Here is a 20,000-nt window from a genome sequence, read left to right as displayed (position 1 = left end):
TCTCAATGCTGACAGCCTGTTCTTCCCCTCCAGATTGAACCAGCTGGCTAGTGTCCTGGCCAGACCGATCCTCCGTTACAGTTTGTTCACTTCATCTTTAAAATCAGCTCCTATAAGTCAATAGTAATCCTGGCCAAAATGCCTGTAACAAGAGTCTCTACGAGGGCTCAAAAAGAATTAATTCGCTCCTCATGATTTTGGCTGCCTTTGACCGTGCCAGTTGCTTTGGCAATATGAACATTTGTTCTTTCGTGCCAATAAAGCCAATTGAACTGAATTGAGAGAGAGAGAAAGAGAGAGAGAGAGAGAGAAATAACTGGAGAAAAAAACAAACACATTAATGGTGCGTTCGTTTATAACTGGGAGGTGGCAAATTGCGACTTGCTACTAGGAATGATTAAATAAAACGCCGCATGAACTCGCACTTCCTCGTCGCAAATTCGGATATGTTTCTCAGCCCCCAGTTGCCGGCTGACGTCAATATCATATCACATCATCATCATATCATTCGCTATAGCTCGAATGCACACAGGTTGGAGGTAGGTATTTTGCCACTTGCGACTTGCCAGCTCCGACCACAAACGAATGCACCATAAGCTTTAACTCTCTCACTTCAGAGCCTCAGAGTCAGCCCTCTGTCACAGCAGCACAGATGGCCGACGGCTCTCGATCCTGTCCTACGCTACGTCTCTGTCTGTCTTCTGCTTGGCCCTGGGGGGGGGGGGTTACCTTGGTCTTCTGCTAGGCCCTGGGCGGAGGGGGGGGGGTTACCTTGGTCTTCTGCTAGGCCCTGGGGGGGGGGGGGTTACCTTGGTCTTCTGCTAGGCCCTGGGGGGGGGGGGGGGGGTTACCTTGGTCTTCTGCTAGGCCCTGGGGGGGGGGGGGGGTTACCTTGGTCTTCTGCTAGGCCCTGGGGGGGGGGGGGGGTTACCTTGGTCTTCTGCTAGGCCCTGGGGGGGGGGGGTTACCTTGGTCTTCTGCTAGGCCCTGGGGGGGTCTTACCGTAGTTTTCTCCAGGCAGTGGAGCAGGTGGTGGTGCTGCGTCTCGAAGACGGGGTTGGGCTTACACACCAGCAGCTGCACTCCTGCTTCCTTCGACGCCTTGATGGGCACAAGCAACAACAAAAAAACAGACAATCATTAGCCCTCCCGAAAGAGCATGAACGCACATGCACGCATACACACACGCACACTAGTGTTGCACGGTGTATCGATACTAGAAAAGTACCGCGATACTCTGTCGTCAAAAACAGTACAATACCCAAATTTAAAGTATTGATACTTTAAGAAAGACAGTGTTTTAATAAGAGCCGTATATATTGAGTTGCGTTCATGCGACAGTGAAGCCGTGTTTGTTTGTAGGCTATAGCGCTCTGCTTCTCTCTCGATCCCCGAGTCGCGGGGCAGTATATGTGTGTGTGTGTGTGTGTGTGTGTGTGTGTGTGTGTGTGTGTGCGCTCTCTCTCCTCGCTCTGTCACTCTGCAGCGAGCAGCGCAACAGTTTTAACTAGTCTAACCTGAGATGGCTACAAGTACAAATGTCGACCGTCCACAGCTTGTCGATAAAGCTGATGCGCGCAGCGAAATCTGGCATTATTTTGCTTCCAGAGGCGACAGTGAGGGCAAGCCCACAGACATTACAAAGCCCATCTGTAAACGATGCTACAAATCTATACAAACCAAGGGAGCCAATACGACCAACCTGGCAAAGCATCTTGCAGACAGACATGCCAACTTTTTACAGTACACAAAGAATTCAAAGAGCGACAGGTTAGCGAATGTGATAGAAGATAAGATACACACAACAGCAACACCAGTACTGAATACAACCGAAGGATATTTAGGCTACCTTATGTTTGAATGTATGAATGCACAATACATTTATTGCACCAGATGATAGCTAGAGAAGCTAATTTTCATCCGTAGCATGATACTTTTAGCTAGCATAGCTGCAGCCTAGCTCTCTGCCTAGCGCACGTGACAAAAAAAATCAATACCTGCTCCGACCTCCTAGAGCGAGATAACTGTTAACCGATAACTGTTAACCGTGAGACAATTATCTCTTAATTTGGAATAGCAAAAATGCTTCAATATAGGCCTGGGTTAATTAATAATAATAATAAGCTTTTCAAGTTCTTCTGATTATCTCACAGTTTGCAACAACATAGGCATAATTTATTGATTTCTCCCCACACAGACAAACAGATGCCAGCACAATCCCAAACCACCCAGTCGAGGCAGCCTTCCCTTCCAGCTGTGTTTGAAAGCTACAGGAAATATAATAAAGACGCAAAGATGCAAAAAGACTGAACAGAGCACAAAAAAAAAAGCCAACAATTTAAAGTTCCATTTTCTGTCATCTATTATTCCATTACTTCTCCTTATGTTTTAGATTTTCGCCTTGGTATCGTTTCGGTATCGAGATATTTTGGGCAGGTATCGTATCGAAGTCATAATTTTGGTATCGTGACAACACTAACGCACACACACACACACACACACACACAGACACACACACACACACCTCGACATAATGCACAGGGACCACAGGGCCAGACCTTCTCCCAACGTTCCTGGGACCTTCCACCGCGGTCCAGGGACGTTGCGAGAACGTTCGGCGCCATCTCCTCGAAACCCCGGCCACCCCCACCCCCACCCTGTCCCACCCCCCTACCCAGCCCCGCCCCACGGCTCAGCGGTCTCCTGCGGTCAGAGACGGGATCGCTCAGAGGTCCAGACTCAGTCCTCTCAACAGTAAAGACAACCCCACAGGTGTTGGGCGGGGTTGTGTTGCGTATGGGTGTTGTCGTTGGTTCGCATGCGTGAGTGCCAGTGTGTTGACTTGAGCCTCATTTGACCCCGAAGAGGTTTGTTCACTGCGGGCGGGGTTCAATGTAACGCAGTTGGCGGGGGGGAGGGGGGTCGGCGGTTGGGCCACCAACAAGGAGCCTCTCGGTCTTAGTGTACTATCGGGGGGGAATTTAGAACTCCCCCCCAAAAATTCAGACGGAACTCTGGAGCTTTTGTTTTCCATCGGCTCTGCTGACTCCCCCCCCCCCGCTCCCCACCCCGGCTCTGCGTCACTTTGACTCCGCCCGTCCCGCCCCCACCCGCCCACCAATCCATCCCCCCCCCCCCGCCCACCAATCCATCCCCCCCCCCCCCCCCCCTCCCCCGTGCGTGGCGTCGCTGGCTCAGGACATGCAGCTCATTTCTCCATGTGATGGGTTCCGTGATGCGTTCCGATGGCGTCATGAGGAGAGAGAGAGAGAGAGAGAGAGAGAGAGACGGAGGGAGGGAGAGACGGAGCGAGCATCGTCCGGGTCCGGGAGGGAGGGGGGGCGGCGTTCCGAAGTGCATGTTAGAAACAAGGAAAACGCATGGAGGAGGAGGACGAGGAGAAGAAGAAGAAGGAGAAGAAGCGTCAGGAGAAGGAAAAACAGAGCAGGAGGAGAGAATCAGGAGAAGTAGTAGTTGAGGTGGAGGGCGGCTGTGGGAGAGGGGGCTTTTTCCCCCGCCAGTTCGGGGGGGGGAGTGGGGGGCGACGGCGCCTCAGACACCCGCCCCCGGGACGCGCCACACGGTGGCGGGGTGGGGTGGGGGCACTGGTAGAAGTGAGAGGGCGGGGGCAGGCTGTATGAGCTGCTCCAGTGGAGGGCGGGACCTGGAGGGGAGAGAGAGAGAGGAGGTGAGGGAGAGAGAGAAGGAGGAGGAGGGAGAGAGAGAGAGAGAAAGAGAGAAGGAGGAGGAGGGGGAGAGAGAAGGAGGAGGAGGAAGAGAGACAAAGAAAGAGAGGAGGAGGGGGAGAGAGGGGGAGGGAAAGAGAGAGAAGGAGGAGGGGAGAGAGAGGGCGAGAGAAGAAGGCAGAGGAGGGAGAGAGAGGGAGAGAGAGAAAAGGAGGAGGTGGGAGAGAGAGAGAGAAGGAGGAGGGAGAGAGAGGGGGAGGGAAATAGAGAGAGGAGGAGGGAGAGAGAGAGAGGAGGAGGGAGAGAGAGAAGAAGGCAGAGGAGGGAGAGAGAGAGAGAGGGAGAGGGAGAGAGGGAGAGAGAGAGGGAGAGAGAGAGAGAGAGAAGTGATTTGATGCTGTGGCCACACAGCCGTTGTAGTGAAGCTGGGTTACATAGAGAGAGAGAGTGAGAGAGAGAGTGGTAGTGGGGGGGGGGGCTCCCAGCATGCACCAACCTGGCATGGCACGGCTCGGGGGGGGGAGAAAAAAAAAAAAGAGTAAAGAAACACCGGCAGCGGTAACCGACGACGACGGCAGCATTTCCACGGTTACCTCCTCGTCCGGGTGGCCATGGAGCCCGTTGCGTTTGTACTGCAAATAAGCGTTAGCCCCTCCACTCCTCTTGGCGTGAATTCTAGCAAGCCTGGTTTTCTGTTCGTGAACAAACACACATGTCCGGTTTAGCCTGCCTGTGTGTGTAAGTGTGTGTGTGTGTAAGTGTGTGTGTGTGTGTGTGTGTGTGTGTGTGTGCCTCTTAACCGCGACACCTCAGTTGCACCACTATAGCACTATAGAAATAGCAGCAGAGGAACAATGCTTTTGACACATGGAAACCCAGGAACCCAGTCCGACAAATCAGACGCCCCTATCGAAATTTATGGAGGAGGATAGAGTTTGTTATCCACAGAGAAACACACACGCTCGCTCGCTCGCACGCACACGCACACACACACACACACACACACACACACACACACACACACACACACACACACACACACACACACACACAGTTTGAGTAGCGCTCTTTCTTTCCCTGTGTTTTCCTCTAACAGTTATGTTTCCATCACAGTCCAGAACAGCCTTCTGCCTAACTGGAAAAACAGATTGTTGTTCTTGGGAGGGAGCAATACACTGGACGCACAAGAGGGGATAGAGTTATCTGTCTCTCTCTCTCTCTCTCTCTCTCTCTCTCTCTCTCCCTCCCTCCCTCCCTCCCTCCCTCCCTCCCTCTCTCTCTGTATATCCCTGGAGTACTGAGTTGACTAAGCTCTCTAAATTGGAAGCTGGGGGGCCAGATAATGTGTTATGTTATGTGATATGACATGTATGTGTGTGGTATGTGTGTGGTATGCTCGCAGACGTGTGTGTGTGTGTGTGTGTTCGTCATTTTCCATTCATATTGTGACAGACTGTGTCCGTGCTAGCGTGCTAGGCTAACGACAATGTGGAGTAGTAGGGAGAAGGGGTGAAGAATGCGGTCTTCAGGTAAGTCTCAAACACACACACGCACGCACATACACGCACGCACACACACTGTCCCAAAACTCCTCACACAGTCGCACGTTCCATAAACACATCTAGCAAGCTAGTATTCTCAGAGGTGACCTTGCGTTCGAGCTTTCGTCACCCAGTGCTTGTGTGTGACCTCTAAACGGCAGAACCAGTCTCTCTCTGCACCCTCCTCCTGTTCTCCTCACCCCTCCTTTCCGCTGGTGTGTGTGTGTGTGTGTGTCCGCCAATGCGCGCGTGTGTGTGTTTGTGCGTGTTCTATAGCCTATCCTGCGACACATCTGCGACACAATGACAAGATACTGTCATGACCTCAAACAGCCCCTCAGAGGGTTGGGGGTCGTGACCTTAGTGGTGTTGGTGGGATCGGGGGGTTGGGGTTGGGTGCACCATGGGGTCATGGGCTCGGAGAGGGAGAGAGGGAGGGAGGGAGGGATGGAGGGATGGTACCTTCTGGGCGCGCCTCTTCTCCGACCGCTGGCTCTGGTGGTAGATGCGGCTGAAGTTGGAGACGATGACAGGCACGGGCAGGGCGATGACCAGCACGCCGCTCAGGGAGCAGATGGAGCCGAACACCTTCCCCACGATGGTCTTAGGCACCATGTCTCCATATCTGAGGAGAAAACCCAGAGAGAGGGAGGGAGGGAGAGAGAGAGAGAGAGAGAGAGGTTAGGACCTGACTCGACACATACTCAACCCGAACACTGGTTACACACACACACACTAACGCACGCACACACACCTCAGGTTTGGCTGAGGCGACGCAGGTGCAGTTACTCAATCGGCCACTCGGAGGCGCCAGAGAGCCACGGAGAGCGCAGCCACCCCCCCCCCCCCCTCGTGCTACTGCACTCCCCGCAACCGGTGGGGGGACATTACGCTCAGCATTACGATTATGGCTCCTTTTATGACATCTTTTATGCTTGCGTTAAAGCATGGCCTTAATGCATTTCACCCCCTGTAAATATATTAAGAAAAAATAAAATAAAATAAAAAAACCTTCTGAAGGAAGTCCATTAGTAAGCCCAAAAGAAGAATAACACTTCCAAGTGTGGTTATCTCCTGCCGCCTCACATGTGTGCGTGCGTGTGTGTGTAAGTTTCTTTTCCGGAGGGTTCTATAGAGTCAGCCTACTTACAGACAGAGTTAGAGAGACTGTGAGCAGGCCTCTGAAGTGACATTGAAGATGATCGTCACAAAGATGGTGCATATATGAAAAGATGCATATATTAATACAGAGCCAGAGTGTCTGGGTATCTCTCTGTGCGTCTCTCCAGTGTGGTGACAATGTGCTGTTGCTGGAAGGATTTACTTTAAGGTACGATACTACACTCTCAGAAACACCTGCTATTGAACATGCAACACGCGCTTGTCTGCACTGGCACGTTCATGCACACCAAACGAATGCACACGTGCGCGAGCACACAAACTGTTTGCACGGATACGTCACGCCGCACAGATGAAAGCCATTCGGAGGAGTGACGTCATCACTGTGGGACGCCTCTGACGCCCCCCCCCCCCCCCCACACAAGGTGTATGAGTATGGAGGGGAAGGGGGGGAGGGGTTGTCTTCTTGTGACTATAATTAAATTACAGAGATGAGTTACAGCACTCACCAGCCCAGCACATTAAAGATTCCACCGTAATTACAAACACACACGCACGCACGCACACACGCACGCACACACACGCACACACACACACACACGCACACACACACACGCACACACACACACACACACACACACACACACACACACTCAACTTCTCCCATTAGACTTCTGTAATTAACCACACTGAGAGAGAAAGAGAGAGCGAGAAAGAGAGATGATGTATAAGAGAGAAAGTATGTCACAAGGTGACACGGGGACAGAGAGAGGGAGGAAGAGAGAGAGAGAGGGGGAGAGAGAGAGAGAGGGAGAGAGAGATAGAGTGAAAGAGAGACACAGTCATTGGAGCGGGGGCTCTGTCCTTCTCTCCTCTCCCTGGCGCCTCATGAGCCCTCCCCTCACCTCAGGCTGCGCTAATCAGAGAGCTGCGAGAGGCTGGCCCCCCCCCACACACACACACACACACAGATAATCTCTCCTGTACATAATGAATGACTAATGCTTGATTACCTGCCTACGATGAACACCCAGGGTTGGCCTTCAAAGCTCTGAGGATGAGGCTGATATGTCAGATAGCGCGGCCCACATTGTGTGTGTGTGTGTGTGTGTGGATATAAGAGAGTGTGTAGAGAGTGTATGATTGTGTGCCTGACTGTACGTGTGTGCGCGTGTACTGTACTTTTGTGTGTGTGATACTACGCTCGCTGTAATCTCTCTGTCCCTCATCTCTCTCTCTCTCTGTCTGTCGCAATTAAATATGACAGTGAGCAAATTAACCTTTTCGACCTTGAGGAGAGGAGAGGATGATGAGGGGAGATGGATGAGGGGAGGCGGATGAGCAGGACAAGGGGAGATGTGAGTGGGACAGAGTGAGCTGTGTGCGTGGCTGTTTTAATGAGGCAGACACACACTAGGGTAAACACAAACACATGCACACACACACATTTTCTGCTGAAGGACATCGTCACAGGCATGACTACACAAAGGAAAGGGTTTGTGGATGACACTGTGTGCTTATGTGAGAGTGTGTCTGTGCGCGCACACATACACAAACACCCTCATATATACAGTATATACACACACACACACGCACACACACTGTTGAGGGGCACTGTCACATGGGTACACAATAGCAATATATAGTAGAGCACACCACAAAGAGGATGTGTGGGTGACATTGTTTGATTACATATGTGTGTGTGTGTGTGTGTGTGTGTGTGTGTGTGTGTGTGTGTGTGTGAGAGAGAGTGAGTGAGAGCGAGTGAATGAGAGAGAGAGAGAAGAGAGAATGAATGAGACCAAAATTAGATGCTGTGGACTAATGATGGGACGCACACACACCTACACACACACACGCATGCACACACGCAATTGTCATAGAAATTATAGTTTCATCACCTCCTTTTGTAATTCACCACCTCCCTCAACCTTTCACATAGCTGTGCTAACCTAATTCATGACAGGATGACCTCCAGGAGGTCAAAACACCTAGACGTTGTCTACTCCAGAATAACCATCCTTTGTCCCTTCAAGAAATTACCGCCTTTTCTCATGTCACGTGTCTGTATTCTCGACCACTGTTGATGACGCCTGCCATTTAATATGACGTACAATGGGTTAGCCAATCACATCCTGGAAGCGCCATACCTGTGTTTTGCTTGAATATAAGGCTGCGCAACACCAGGCAGCGGGGCTTTGGATAAACCACTCATGTGCGTTGTCCTAAAGTCCTTGCGCTCGTATGTTTTCTCAATAAACCAGACTTAACCTGTTTGAGCGAATCTTGGCAAATCCTTTTTTGACTAGATCAGTTAAAATCCATTACACAAGCACGCACGCACGCACGCACGCGCACACACACACACACACACACACACACACACAGAAAAAACACACAGAAACACGCACAGACACACATGCACAAATGAAGCACACGCACACAAACACACACACACACACACACATACCTGCAAGGTCATGGAATCTCATTCAATTTCCCCTGGGCGGGTTAGTAGGAGCTGTGGCTCAAGGCTTAAGAGCGCAGAGACAAGAGCCATCACTCACTGACACAGAGTTTGCCCCATCACCTTGAATACGGGCGGCGCAGTCGCCAGCCAATCAGTGGGAGAGGAGGGGAAACGGGTCATTAACCCCAGTCTGCCAATGTTCTCGGCCGAGGCTGGAGACGTGCGTCTGAACTCTGTCCAGGACGGAGACCGTCTGGGACACAGAAGGTGAAAGAGGAATGGAGGACTAGTCTTCAAAAGAGTAGTAAGGAAACGAAAGGAAGAACACAAACTCAAACTTCTCCAGTGGATCCTTTAGCCCTCTCTCAACAATCCGTCCGTACACTGTAGTCCTCCTACACTTCTGTCCTGGTCCCACAGTGGTTGAATGAACTGCCCACTGATGTCAGGACAGCAGAGTCGCTGCCTGTCTTTCACTGCAGGCTCAAAACTCACCTCTTCAAGAAGTACTACCACAAGCCTCCCTCTTAAGCACCTATTGTATTTATATTTTGCTACATTTGCAACTACTTTGGCTTCAGCACTAGATTGTGCTCTTAAGCACTTGCTGACTAAGAAAGGAGATGCACTTGTGTCTTCTGGCGAATAGTAATAAATGGTGATGGTAAATGGACTGCTCTTATAACGCTTTTATCCAAAGTGCTCCACAATGGCCTCTCAAATTCACCCATTCTCACACACATTCACACACCAATGGCGGCCAGTTGCCATGGAAGATGCTAGCCTGCTCATTGGGAGCAATTCGGGGTTTAGCGTCTTGCCCGAGGACACTTCGACATGTGGACGGGAGGAGCCCGGATTTGAACCGCCGACCCTACGATCATCGGACGACCCGCTCTACCTCCTGAGCCACAGCCGCCCCAGTAGTACTACCTACGTTAAATGCAATGATTGTAAATCGCTTTGGATAACAGCCTCTGCTAAATTACTGTAATGTAATGTAATCACTGTAATACACAACTGTAGGCAACGGAGGCGATCGTCAAGTGGCCTTTCGGTCATCGGTCAGACGCTCTAACCGTCCGCCCGCGTCTCCCTCTCTCCGTTAGGCGTGGCGGCGGACGTTCGACCATTCTCCTCATAATGGCTTCATTAAAAGACGCTCGTAGGCAGAGAGATATAGAATCATATCACGCCGGAGCAGAATAAATGACTCACCAAAAAAACACTTTAGCACCTCGAATATTGGAGACAATTTCTGCTCTGTTCACATAAACTGATAATCGGTTCTGTAGGGAAATCACAAAAATAGTTTTTAGAATAATAAATCCACCGGAGGATTTGCTGAGTATGACTATACAGGTTGTGCTGTAAGATTTGACTTGTGTTTCTAGGGAATGGAGAGATGGACAGAGATGAGCTGTGTTTAGTAAGGCACATGTGCTGTCATGTCTAGGTACATGTGCTGTGTCATGTTTATATACAGTACATGTGCTGTGTCATGTTTTAAGGGACATGTGCTGTGTCATGTTTTAAGGGACATGTGCTGTGTCATGTCCAGGTACATTCCATACTAACACTATAGAAATATACATGAACATACCATACTAACACTATAGAAATATACATGAACATACCATACTAACACTATAGGGTGCGATGAGGGATAGCTGAACTAGCAGTGAGGTACAATGAAGTTCACAATAGAAGGAGAGTACCAAGGCCCTTATCTCCTCAGTTACAAATAGGAATGAATCGGCTTGTAAAACACACACACGCACGCACGCACGCACACACGCACGCACACATTCCCACTCACTTGGTGCTTTATGGACCATGATCTGTATTGCTGTATGCACTATGATGTACGATTAATATCCAGAACAGCCCAGACACACACACACACACACTCTCACCCACACACACAAACAAACAAACGTACACACACAAAAATATGCATGCATACACACACACAAAAAAACGTGCACACACAAATATTAATGCACATGCGCACGCACTCACACACACACACACACACACACACACACACACACACACACACACACACACACAAATAAACAAATGTCCTTACAAACACACAATCATGCACGCAAATGCACACACACACACACATACACACAAACGCCTGCACACACACAAACAAAACTAATTGACAATGATTTACACGCATGTACATGAAAATGAAAAAAAAAAGAGTAAAACATCTGTTTGATGTTTGCGTAATTTGATTCACTGAGTGGTAAACAGATGTGGAGGCTACATTGTGTGTCTGAAAAAACATAGGAGAACAAAAATGATTTCCAGCTCCACTCATAATTGGGGCTCTAACGCTTTTTTTCTGCTCTGTGACCCGGAAGAGATTTCATTTGAGTGTGTAACGGCGAGCTGCCGTTACTAGAGAGCTGGAACATTCTGATTATTGATTGGAACTGTGTAGGGCTAAAGCACTGGTGAATGAGATTAATTGACATGCTTATTTTGCACATGGCTTGGCACATAGGTACAGGGAAAATAGACAGTCATTTTAGGAACATATTTATATTTATTGATTGATTGTTTGACTGGTTGCGGTTGTCTTCGCTGTCATTGCAGCGCAGACACTGGGCTCCTGCCTCATCGGTTGTCTCTGTCTGGGAACAGAAACATGGTGCACATTGATTTGACTCAATGTAGTAATTGGAAGTAGGACTGAATGAGAATCTTTACATTTAATTGAACAGTCATGTGTATATGCCTAAACTAACCGCTGCCTCTTCTCCTCCTCTCAGGGTGTCCGACGAGCAAATAGTTCCCCGGGGGCTCGCACACCTATTTATAGTTCCGGGAGGGTTAAGATCAAGTGGGAAGTGGGTAGGGGGGGAGTTTATCCTTACTATTTAATTATATCTATTTTTGGTAAAGTATGTATGGGGGTTGTTTGTGATAGTTGGGGGGGTATATATTTATAAAGATCATGTGTATATTTTGGTACTTAGTTGTAGGTAAATATGTATTATCTGTTGGGTTTAAAGTATGCAAGGAACCTGTGTAATTGGTATGTGCCAGCAGGTTAATTGTCTGCTCCTCCTATATAAGGGCTCAGTTGTGCTGTAACTGGGACTGGCAGATGTGGGTTGTTTGTACCACGGTGTTTTTAAAAGAAAAAGGCAATTTTTTTTAAAAATAAAAATAAACTCTTGACATTTTGGAACGTCACCTGGACTCTGCTCCTCCTCATTCGCCTCCATGACCGCTCGACCAACCTAACAAAGTGCTTTGCTTTGATCTTAGTTTTTTTCTTATTCTTCCCTCTTTCAATTCTGTAGAGAGCTTCAAATAGCCCTCACAACTGTGCTTACATAACTTGACTTCGTGGGCAACCTTGACTCTCTCTGCTTAACCCAATCCCTTGGGCACACTTTATGACACTGGCATGTGCGCGCACGCACACACACACACACACACACACACACACACACACACACACACAGACAGGGCATGAGCTTATCCATGGCAAATGTGTCTCTGTGTGTGTAGTGTACAGTGTGTGTGTGTGTGTGTGTGTGTGTGTGTGTGTGTGCAGTGTGTACTAGTGTGTAGACTGTGTGTGTCTTCTACCTGGTAGTACATTAACGTGTCCGCGGGGTGTTTAACGTTTCATAAACGGGATCCATGTAGCGTTCAACGTTGGTTTGAGTGAATCATTTATAATCCCCCGACACACCACCTCACTCCCTCCCTCACTCCCTCCCCCCCCTCTCTCTTTCTCTCCCTCCCTCTCTCTCTCTCTCTGCCCTGTCAAGGCCATTAGAAGACAAGCAGTAAAGCCTGTAGGCCCCCTCATCCATTGAATTCTCTATCCCCCCCCCCCCCCCCCCACACACACACGAGCAAACACATGAAGCGCATGGGATGTATAAAACATCTAGCCTAATGAGAAATCACATTCATTATAGATCATAATTACATTCATTATAGATTATATATGGTGCACAATGTGTGTGTGTGTGTGTGTGTGTGCGTGCACATCATCCATGAGTGAGTGGGTTTGTGGGCACAAGAGTGTGCTGCAATGATTCGGTGTGTGTGTGTTCCCACAAAGTTGTGTGTGTGTGTGTGTGTGTGTTCGCTCGTGTGTCTAGAGATAAGAACTGTTCACCAGCCAGGCGTGGTAATGACTAATCCAAACTGTGATGAGGAGAACGAACCTGGAGAAGGGCAGAGAGGACGCTACAGTTATTAACAGCTGTAACAGACTGACGCTAGTTATTAACAGCTGTAACAGACTGATGCTACAGTTATTAACAGCTGTAACAGACTGACACTACAGTTAACAGCTGTAACAGACTGACGCTAGTTATTAACAGCTGTAACAGACTGACACTACAGTTATTAACAGCTGTAACAGACTGATGCTACAGTTAACAGCTGTAACAGACTGACGCTAGTTATTAACAGCTGTAACAGACTGACGCAATTTATAAACAGCTGTAACAGACTGACGCTAGTTATTAACAGCTGTAACAGACTGACGCTAGTTATTAACAGCTGTAACAGACTGACGCTAGTTATTAACAGCTGTAACAGACTGACGCTAGTTATTAACAGCTGTAACAGACTGACGCTAGTTATTAACAGCTGTAACAGACTGACGCTACAGTTAACAGCTGTAACAGACTGACACTAAGGTTATTAACAGCTGTAACAGACTGACGCTACAGTTAACAGCTGTAACAGACTGACACTAAGGTTATTAACAACTATAACAGACTGACGCTACAGTTATTAACAGCTGTAACAGACTGATGCTACAGATATTAACAGTTGCAATAGACTGAAACTACAGTTATAAGCAGCTGTAATAGACTGATGCTACAGTTATAAGCAGCTGTAAAAGACGACATATGGTGGCTCGTCTTTGGAGCTGGATGGACCGGTAACAGTTCACCGGGAGGGAGAACAGAAGGAAGGAGTCGGAACTCCATATTCATACACTAGAACCACATATTCTACACTAGAACCACATATTCTACACTACGGCCACATATTCTACACTAGAACCACATATTCTTCACTAGAACCACATATTCTACACTACGACCACATATTCTACACTAGAACCACATATTCCACTATGAACACATATTCTACACTACAACCACATAGTATACACTAGAACCACATCTTCTACACTAGAACCACATATTCTACACTATGAACATATATTGTACACTAGAACCACATATTCTACACTACAACCACGTCTTGCATTAGAACTACACATTCTACACTAGAACCACATTCTACACTAGAACTAGATATTGTACACTACGACCACATATTCTACACTAGAACCACATATTCCAATATGAACACATATTCTACACTACAACCACATATTCTACACTAGAACCACATCTTCTACACTAGAACCACATATTCATTTCAATCGATCCCTTTATTGCTTGCTTCCTTCCTTCATTCCTTCTTTCCTTTCTTCCTTCCTCTATGAGTCTCCTCTATGCCTTGGGGCGGCTGTAGCTCAGTTGGTTGAGCGGGTCGTTCAACGATCAAAGGATCAGCGGTTCGAATCCCAGCTCCGACTGTCCACACGTCGAAGTGTCCTTGAGCAAGACACTTAACCCCAAATTGCTCCCAATTAGCAGGTTAGCACCTTGCATGGCAGCTGCCTCCATTGGTGTGTGAATGTGTGTGTGAATGGGTGAATGAGAGGCCATTGTAAAGCGCTTTGAGTGCCGCTAAGGTGGAAAAGCGCTATATAAGTGCAGTCCATTTACCATTTACCATGCCTACAGGCCACACCCAGACAGCGTGATCATCAGCTGTCCGAAGGGGAAAGAGAGAGAGAGAGACTCCTGTTTTTCTTTCTGAATGTGGTTTCCTCTTCTTCATGTTATCCAGGAATCCACCGTTCCAGGGGTCGCAGAAGAGGCGGGAGTTAGAGGGCGAGTCAGCTGTAACAGACTGACGCTAGTTATTAACAGCTGTAACAGACTGACGCAATTTATAAACAGCTGTAACAGACTGACGCTAGTTATTAACAGCTGTAACAGACTGACGCTAGTTATTAACAGCTGTAACAGACTGACGCTAGTTATTAACAGCTGTAACAGACTGACGCTAGTTATTAACAGCTGTAACAGACTGACGCTAGTTATTAACAGCTGTAACAGACTGACGCTACAGTTAACAGCTGTAACAGACTGACACTAAGGTTATTAACAGCTGTAACAGACTGACGCTACAGTTAACAGCTGTAACAGACTGACACTAAGGTTATTAACAACTATAACAGACTGACGCTACAGTTATTAACAGCTGTAACAGACTGATGCTACAGATATTAACAGTTGCAATAGACTGAAACTACAGTTATAAGCAGCTGTAATAGACTGATGCTACAGTTATAAGCAGCTGTAAAAGACGACATATGGTGGCTCGTCTTTGGAGCTGGATGGACCGGTAACAGTTCACCGGGAGGGAGAACAGAAGGAAGGAGTCGGAACTCCATATTCATACACTAGAACCACATATTCTACACTAGAACCACATATTCTACACTACGGCCACATATTCTACACTAGAACCACATATTCTTCACTAGAACCACATATTCTACACTACGACCACATATTCTACACTAGAACCACATATTCCACTATGAACACATATTCTACACTACAACCACATAGTATACACTAGAACCACATCTTCTACACTAGAACCACATATTCTACACTATGAACATATATTGTACACTAGAACCACATATTCTACACTACAACCACGTCTTGCATTAGAACTACACATTCTACACTAGAACCACATTCTACACTAGAACTAGATATTGTACACTACGACCACATATTCTACACTAGAACCACATATTCCAATATGAACACATATTCTACACTACAACCACATATTCTACACTAGAACCACATCTTCTACACTAGAACCACATATTCATTTCAATCGATCCCTTTATTGCTTGCTTCCTTCCTTCATTCCTTCTTTCCTTTCTTCCTTCCTCTATGAGTCTCCTCTATGCCTTGGGGCGGCTGTAGCTCAGTTGGTTGAGCGGGTCGTTCAACGATCAAAGGGTCAGCGGTTCGAATCCCAGCTCCGACTGTCCACACGTCGAAGTGTCCTTGAGCAAGACACTTAACCCCAAATTGCTCCCAATTAGCAGGTTAGCACCTTGCATGGCAGCTGCCTCCATTGGTGTGTGAATGTGTGTGTGAATGGGTGAATGAGAGGCCATTGTAAAGCGCTTTGAGTGCCGCTAAGGTGGAAAAGCGCTATATAAGTGCAGTCCATTTACCATTTACCATGCCTACAGGCCACACCCAGACAGCGTGATCATCAGCTGTCCGAAGGGGAAAGAGAGAGAGAGAGACTCCTGTTTTTCTTTCTGAATGTGGTTTCCTCTTCTTCATGTTATCCAGGAATCCACCGTTCCAGGGGTCGCAGAAGAGGCGGGAGTTAGAGGGCGAGTCACGCTTAGACACGCTGACTGAGCCGAACGAGCCGCCTTCAACCCTGAAGGACGGATCCATAGCTTCTCTCTCACTCCCTCTCTCTCTCCCACTCCCTCTCTCCCTTGCTCCCTCTCTCCCTTGCTCCCTCTCTCCCTCGCTCCCTCTCTTCCTCTCTCACTCCCTCTCTCTCTCTTGCTCCCTCTCTTCCTCTCTCGCTCCCTCTCTCCCTCTCTCGCTCCCTCTCTCTCTCTCTCCCTCGCTCCCTCTCTTTCTCTCTCACTCCCTCTCTCTCCCTCGCTACCTCTCTTTCTCTCTCACTCTCTCTTTCTCCCTCGCTCCCTCTCGTTCTCTCTCACTCCCTCTCTCTCCCTCGCTACCTCTCTTTCTCTCTCACTCCCTCTCTCTCCCTCGCTCCCTCTCTTTCTCTCTCCCTCCCTCTCTCTCTCACTCCCTCTCTCTCCCTCGCTCCCTCTCTCTCTCCCTCGCTCCCTCTCTTTCTCTCTCACTCCCTCGCTCCCTCTCTTTCTCTCTCACTCCCTCTCTCTCTTGCTTCCTCTCTTTCTCTCACTCCCTCTCTCTCCCTCGCTCCCTCTCTTTCTCTCTCACTCCCTCTCTGTCCCTCGCTCCCTCTCTTTCTCTCTCACTCACTCCCTCTCTCTCCCTCTCTTTCTCTCTCACTCCCTCTCTCTTGCTCCCTCTCTCTCTCTCACTCCCTCCCTCTCTCTCCCTCTTTCTCTCTCCCCTCCCTCCCTCTCTCTGGAGGAGCTCACTGCTGCTGTGGGTCAGATAGCTGATGGAAAATCCCCCGGGCTGGACGGACCGCCGCTGGACTTTTATAAACACTTCTGGAGGTGTCTGGGAGCTGACCTGTGGGAGGTGCTTCAGGAGTGTTCTCAGACGGGACTGTTGCCTGCATCCTGTCGGTGTGCGGGGCTGTCACTTCTCCCCAAGAAAGGAGATTTGGCTCTTCAGCGGAACTGGAGACCAGTGGCGCTGTTGTGTGATGATAATGTTGAGGGCGGCGACTCTGTACCTGCCGGTACAGGAGGGAGGACAGGGCCTGGTGGACATCGCCTCTCGTGTTACAGCGTTCAGACTACAGACGGCTCAGAGACCGCTTTACAGCTTGGACCTGCCTTGGGTGGACACTGCTTGTGCACTGCTGAGGAGGGCTGGACGACTGGGCTACGATAGACATCTGTTTCTGCTCCAACCCTAGTCGGTGGACTTAACTGGGCTCACTCCTTTCTACCCATCGGTGCTGCTGCAGGCCTGGCAGGTGTTTGAGTTTCGTCGTGGAGCGGTGCGGACTCCTGGGATGGGCTCTTTGAGGAACCCCTGTTCGGGAACTGTCTGCTCATGTCTCAGGTGCTGTCATCTGTCAGCCTGAGATCCAGACTGAGGGAGGCTGGGTGCGTCAAGCTGGGGCATCTAATGAAGACACCTGTCCAACAGCTCATGGATCGGCTGAACATCAGGTCCTACAGACTGCTGCTCAGACTGGTGAACATCAGGTCCTACAGACCGCTGCTCAGGCTGGTGAACATCAGGTCCTACAGACCGCTGCTCAGGCTGGTGAACCTTAGGTCCTACAGACCGCTGCTCAGGCTGGTGAACATCAGGTCCTACAGACCGCTGCTCAGGCTGGTGAACATCAGGTCCTACAGACCGCTGCTCAGGCTGGTGAACATCAGGTCCTACAGACCGCTGCTCAGGCTGGTGAACATCAGGTCCTACAGACCGCTGCTCAGGCTGGTGAACATCAGGTCCTACAGACCGCTGCTCAGGCTGGTGAACATCAGGTCCTACAGACCGCTGCTCAGGCTGGTGAACATCAGGTCCTACAGACCGCTGCTCAGGCTGGTGAACATCAGGTCCTACAGACTGCTGCTCAGGCTGGTGGACATCAGGTCCTACAAACTGCTGCTCAGGCTGGTGGACATCAGGTCCTACAGACTGCTGCTCAGGCTGGTGGAGGAGGTCTGTGCTTCCCTGCGAGGAGCCCTCAGGGCGTATGCTGAAGACCGTACTCTATCAGACCAATGGGATGATGACTATGAGTGTGTTTGTCCTTCTCTGGCTGTCTCTCCAGCTGTGGGGCAGTGGCGGGAAGAGAACAACGCCCTGCTGTCTTTTAAGATCCCGGAGTTGGGGGACTTTGAGATGGTGGGGAGGAGGGCGGTGTATGGTATAAGTGTAAAGGTTTTAAACTTACGCTCTCTGGCAGGGGTGCAGGTGTCGAGGTGGACTGAGTTTTTTGACACGGGGTCATCTCCGAGGGGCTGTTGGCGGTCCCTGTACAAACCCCCCGTTGACAAACGGACGGGTGACCTCCAGTGGAGGATTGTACATGGGGCCATAGCTACCAACAGATATCTGGTGCACCTCGATCCTGGCGTGGGGGACGGCTGTCTTTTTTGTGCGCAACCTGAAAGTTTTCAGCATCTTTTTGTTCAGTGTGTCCGACTGGTTAGTTTGTTTAGTCATCTGCAGGATTGGTTTAAGGGTTTGGGTCTTTTGGTCTTTTCATTTATGGCCCACGTTATTGTGTGAGCAGGAGGGAGGTACATTTTTTGATTAATTTTCTGTCGGGGCTGGCCAAATTAGCCATTTGGAAAACCCGGAAGAACCGTGTGAGGGGTGGGGGCTCAGAGGATGTGGTCCTAATGCTGAAGGGGCTGCTGGCAGCTAGACTCGGGGTGGAGTTGACTGACGGGGAACATAGAGGGGTTTGTGCGCATCTGGGGGGTGCAGGGGGTCCTCTGTTCCGTGAGGGAAAACTACTTGGTTCTCGGGTTTTGATGTGGGTTTTATTTTGAGGTTGGATGTTACTTGTATGATTGTGGGTTTTTAACTTGTGAGAGAAGGACAATGGGGTAAACATGCCTGTGTTTGGAAATAAACGTTTATTTTAAAATAAAAAATAAAAAAATCTCCCTCCCTCCCTCTCTTTCTCCCTCTCTTTCACTCCCTCTCTCTCTCTCCCTCTCTCTCTCCCTCTCTCTTTCTCTGCAGTCTGAACCAGCCTTATACTCCAAGTCGATAAGCAGAGAGAGAACGGACCTGAGACTGTGTGTCTAGCAGGCAGGTTAGAGGCCCGCACGCACACACACGAGTGTACACACACACACACACACACACACACACACACACACACACACATACATACACACACACACACATATACACACACACACACACACGTTGTGGGTCTGTCTTGCACCATGTTTTCACACACACTGATAAAGGCCACCTGAGAGACATTCATTCATCTATTTTTAAACTTTTCAAGCAACAGATTGGAGCTGCCAGGCTCCCCATCCATCTCTCCACGTCAAACACACATGCACACATGCACAAGCACACGCTCACACACACACACACACACACACACACACACACACACACACACACACACACACACACACACACACACACACACACACACACACTTACACACACAGACACACACACACTCGCCCCTGGCTCATGCAGCAGAGCACATACAGGTGTCCTTCCATCATTAAAGCCAACGCAACCCAATGCAGTATGCAGTATGCCCGCGCACGCACGCACACACACACACACACACACACACACACACACACACACACACACACACACTAACAAATCAGCGAGATTACAGTCTAATAACCACACTCCTGTCACATCACAAACATTA

The 20,000-nt window shown here is 49.1% G+C and overlaps 1 protein-coding gene across 1 annotated transcript in view; it reads right to left on the bottom strand.

The window, feature by feature from the left end:
- kcnd2 (potassium voltage-gated channel, Shal-related subfamily, member 2) overlaps window positions 1-20,000 on the bottom strand; it is a gene marked incomplete at both ends in the record, with an annotated part of 124,659 nt that overhangs the window by 2,716 nt on the left and 101,943 nt on the right. The window contains 3 exons of the mRNA XM_084447930.1: window positions 1,003-1,077; window positions 4,280-4,378; window positions 5,690-5,852. Of these exons, the coding sequence (XP_084304056.1) occupies window positions 1,003-1,077; window positions 4,280-4,378; window positions 5,690-5,852 (337 nt within the window). The remainder of the gene's footprint in view (window positions 1-1,002; window positions 1,078-4,279; window positions 4,379-5,689; window positions 5,853-20,000) is intronic.

The sequence above is a fragment of the Borostomias antarcticus genome, assembly GCF_949987555.1.
Source record: "Borostomias antarcticus genome assembly, chromosome: 13".
Taxonomy (NCBI): Eukaryota; Metazoa; Chordata; class Actinopteri; order Stomiiformes; family Stomiidae; genus Borostomias; species Borostomias antarcticus.
Note: the sequence above shows the minus strand (reverse complement) of the source record. Positions and strands in the feature narration are given on the sequence as shown.